Raw genomic sequence first — 4,084 nt, forward strand, 5'->3', positions numbered from 1 at the left:
TGAATCCTAGAATGGATGAGTTGTGCCACAGGGTGGCATGGATCTAGATTCTCTCACCCAAGGCTAGCCCGCGGGAGGTCGGTGATATGGTAGTAGGGCCATGATGTAAGCGGGATTTGTTGGACTAATGTCCATATTGTGGATAAAGTGTACAATCACTGTGCAGTGTCAAAATCTATACGAATAGCCGAGTCCCCAACAATGGGACACAATTCGTATTAAGTCACACTATATGATCAAGGTCATGAACAAAGTAAACTAAGTAAGTGTCGAAATGAAGAAACCCCAGGGAAAGTTGGGTTGATCATGAGGTGGCTAGGAGAAGTAAATGGGATGGCCGGGGATTTTGCTGAGAGAGGGTCCATGTGATGCTAAACGATCAGGCTATGGGTACTTACTTCAGATAGAACTATTTACTTACAATTTATGTCTTTCACCTGTTTCTTTTCGATTGATATGTTATAGCTAGCTCTTTGGATTGTTTGTGAGCATGCGAGTATATTCAAAATACTCACCTGCCTTTTCATGCTAGATGATGAAGATGTCGTAGCTAAAGATTCCGTGAGTGCGAACTAGGATGTGACCCAATGGTGTCCCTTTCAATTGGAGTCCCGCCATCGTCATGCTTTTCCGTTGTGTTATACCGCTTCCTGTACTAGTTTTTGAGGCCGGGTTGTTTGAAAAAAATAAGGTATAGAGTGTCGCCACACGAGTAGTGCTGCCTTGCTTCACAAGAGTATTGTAAACTTAATACTTTGTATCCATAGTACTTCAATGAATCGTGGTTTATTCTGTATTAAGCTATATCGTGTTCAGACATTGATCTCTGGGCTGGAAGGTGGGGCGTCTGTCTCGTTGAGCCGGGTACCACATTCTTTCATCAGTTTTCAAGAACCAAATGCCTAGCATACGCAATTCCATAAACCAGCCGCACAAAATAAACAAATAAACCACTCACGGTAAAAATTGACCACATTTCGCCCATCACAATGATCAGACACCATATATCATATATGTATATTGGAGTATATGGAACTCTATTGGAGTACATGGAACTCTTTTAATAGCTAGCACAAAAGCTAGCACCACAGTTAAAAAGCAGTACAACAGAATATCCATATAGTTTCTACTATATTGTTTCCCACAGAGACACAAGTGCGACCGTGCTCTTATCACATCAATGACTTGAGTGATCGGGCTTTCAAAGGCTTCTTCCCCCTCTTCTTCGATGTGTTCTTGCTCACCTTAATGTTTTCGCCATTGTAGTCAGGCGAGTCTTCATCGTTGCTGCCATCGTCGTAGCTAGCGATTGTGACATCAGTGCAATCGTCGGACCTAGCCTTGTCAATGTATTCTGACTCCGACGCGACTTGATTTTCTTCGTCAGCAACTCCAACCAGACCTGCACTAAAATCGACGTGGTGTTCAGGCGACACCTCCTCTTTCTGTTCAATAGGTTCTGGCAAACTGCTTGATCCGCGTTGCCTCTTGGTGTTGCCTGACGGGCCGAACCCATCATAGTAGTAGAACCCTAGTCCCAAGTCACGGTGGGCAGTGATCCTCTTGCTATGAGCTGGCTTCAAGATGGCACGAGGCTTCTGGTGAGAGTGGTGCAAGCAGTACGAGTTGGGCTGGCTCGCGGTCCGCCCGCAGAACCGCCTTTCATTCTGCTTGCATGGCCATCCTCCTCTGGCAGCATCACTCTCATCTGCCTCCACCTTCCCCTTCCCTTTTGTCTCTTGCTTGCTCTTGTTCTTCTCTTCCTCACCCTTCGTCGTGGTGCTCTTGTTTTTCTCAGAGTTCTTCTCCACGATACGCGGTTCCAAGATGATGTCATCGAGCATGTCAACGGCCATCTCCTCTTTTTCCTCAATAGAGTCGGCACAGGTGGTGGCTGGGAAATGATACCTAGATCCCCAGGGATGGTGTTTGGGAAGGCTAGGAAGGCCATCCCAGAAGTAAGTTTCCTTGAAGTGCTTGTCATCCTGAAAAACATGAAAATTGAAAAATTAAAAAAATGAGCCTCTCGTCAAGAAAAGAGATATACAATAATGAAAAATAATGCTGAGTTATAGGGGGCTGCAGTGAAGGAAGTACATGACAGCAGGCAAAGTGTTGGTGGAGGTTGATCTGAATTGTAGGTTTAGGTGCCCTGTGGTTAGGTCAAAACTTTTGTTACTGTTGTTTTTTTGTCTTTGCTGTCAGCATTTTGCGGCAGCTAAACTCTTTTCTTGTTGCATTTGGATACTCATGCTGGTGCACCTTGGTTTTGTTTCATTATCGTTAGATTGTGGAACCTGATCCTTTGTGAGGATGGTATGAAAAAAAGCAAAAATCGGAAAATACATGCATTTCGATCCACACATGTACATGTAAGTGAAATAGGGTGGATGCACGTAGGTACGGCTCGCATCGTTTCCAACCCTTGCAGGCACGCCGCCGCCGGCTGGCTGGCCGCAGATTACCGCGCCTGCAGAAACAAGCAAGCAAACGCGAGGGGCGCGGAGGGATGGAAACCCTAGCAGGGACGTGTCCGGGCGGACGGCCAGACCCGCGCGCGAGTAGCAGCGGCCGGATAGGCAACCTCGGCAGAGGAGATCTAGCAAGGGATCAAGGGGGGTCGCACGCTGCTGTACAGGGACCGGCGGCCGGCGGCGCGGAAATGGGCAATACATCCAAGATGCAGGATACGGCAAGCGCTACGAGCATGCATCGAGTGGGGCAAGAAAATTACCTCGGGATCTTGGATGCCGAGTTGGTCCATCAGGTCCGCTACCGCCATGTTCGTCACGCAGGGCGGCGGGCCGCCGCCGTCGGCTGGCCGGAGCGGAGGCAGATTGGGTCGGGGCGGCTGGGAGGAGGAGGCGGCGGAGGGGGCGACGCCGAGCAGGCGGGAGGCGGCCCTGCGGATCCGCATGTCTGGCGCCGGAGGGACGGAGAACGAGGGGAGCTCTCGGGATCTGGAGGGTGGCGCTGGCGAGGTAGGGTTTGGGATTTGGGCAAGAGGCAGGACTAACTGAGACGAAGGCAGGACACGCGAAGACCAGGGTGAGGTGGACGAGGCCCCACTTGTCACTGACGACATCGATTTTGCTGAGAGTGGCGGACAGGGCTTGCTCACATCCGTGCTCCAGCAGGCTTAGCGGCTGTGATTGGTTGTTTGATGGCCCACACCCACACCTTCTCTTCCACGTGTCCCCTGTTCTGACTGAAAAAAAAAACATACCCAAAACCAAAATCAGGGTATACCAAGTTCACACACACAAAAAAAACCTCAGGGTACACCACGAGATGCCTTGCACCCTGTATTCATATCAAATACTCCCTCCGTCCCAAAATTCTTGTTTTAGATTTGTCTAAATACTGATGTATCTAGTTATGTTTTAGTTTTAGAAACATCTGTATCTAGACAAATCTAAAACAAGAATTTTAGGACGGAGGGAGTACAAGTTATAGAATCTGGTAAGTTTTCCAAGCCTAGGACAGTGATCTCCTGTATGTTTTTTCTTTTTGCAAGAAAATTTTCAATCTATTCATCTTCAATCATGGCAATACAATGAACACTAGAAATAATAAAAATTACATCTAGATCCATAGACCACCTAGCGACGACTACAAACATTGAAGCGAGCCGAAGGCGCGCCGCCGTCATCGCCCCTCCTTCGCCGGAGCCGGGCAAAACTTGTTGTAGTAGACAGTCGGGAGGTCGTCGTGCTAAGGCCCCATAGGACCAGCGCAGCAGAACAGCAACCGCCGCCGATGAAGAGTAGCGTAGATCGAAAGAATCCAACCCGAAGAAACACAAACGTAGACGAACTGCGACCAGATCCGAGCAAATCCAGCAAGGACAGATACGCCGGAGACACATCTCCGCACGCCCACCGACGATGCTAGATACACCAACGGTACGGGGGCTAGGCGGGGAGAACCTTATTCCATCTTCAGGGAGCCGCCGCCGTCTCGTCTTCCTGAGCAGTATATAAACCCTAACAAAATTCGAAGAAACGTCTAAAAATAGAGCCCTCCTGCCGGCAAGGGCCAGGATCCACCATGCCGCCATGACCCTAAAGCCACCGGAAACGAG

General features: G+C 49.0%; 1 protein-coding gene across 1 annotated transcript; it reads right to left on the bottom strand.

Annotated features, from left to right (window-relative positions):
* Nucleotides 1-1,012: 1,012 nt before the first annotated feature.
* Nucleotides 1,013-3,015, bottom strand: LOC123126076 (uncharacterized). Its single transcript, XM_044546481.1, has 2 exons — nt 2,735-3,015; nt 1,013-1,985 (listed from the first exon to the last, which is right to left on the bottom strand). Exons 1-2 carry the CDS (start codon nt 2,915-2,917, stop codon nt 1,173-1,175), a joined length of 996 nt encoding a protein of 331 aa, XP_044402416.1. The 5' UTR covers nt 2,918-3,015; the 3' UTR covers nt 1,013-1,172.
* Between the last annotated feature and the right edge of the window lie 1,069 nt (nt 3,016-4,084).

The sequence above is a fragment of the Triticum aestivum genome, chromosome 5D (genome assembly GCF_018294505.1).
Source record: "Triticum aestivum cultivar Chinese Spring chromosome 5D, IWGSC CS RefSeq v2.1, whole genome shotgun sequence".
NCBI lineage: Eukaryota > Viridiplantae > Streptophyta > Magnoliopsida > Poales > Poaceae > Triticum > Triticum aestivum.

Bases quoted from the DNA above. Each gene is read 5' to 3' on its own strand.
- LOC123126076 (XM_044546481.1), bottom strand. From the start codon at position 2,917: ATGCGGATCCGCAGGGCCGCCTCCCGCCTGCTCGGCGTCGCCCCCTCC. The intron at 1,986-2,734 runs GTAATTTTCTTG...CATGTTTTTCAG, and splicing joins TCGGCATCCAAGATCCCGAG to GATGACAAGCACTTCAAGGA.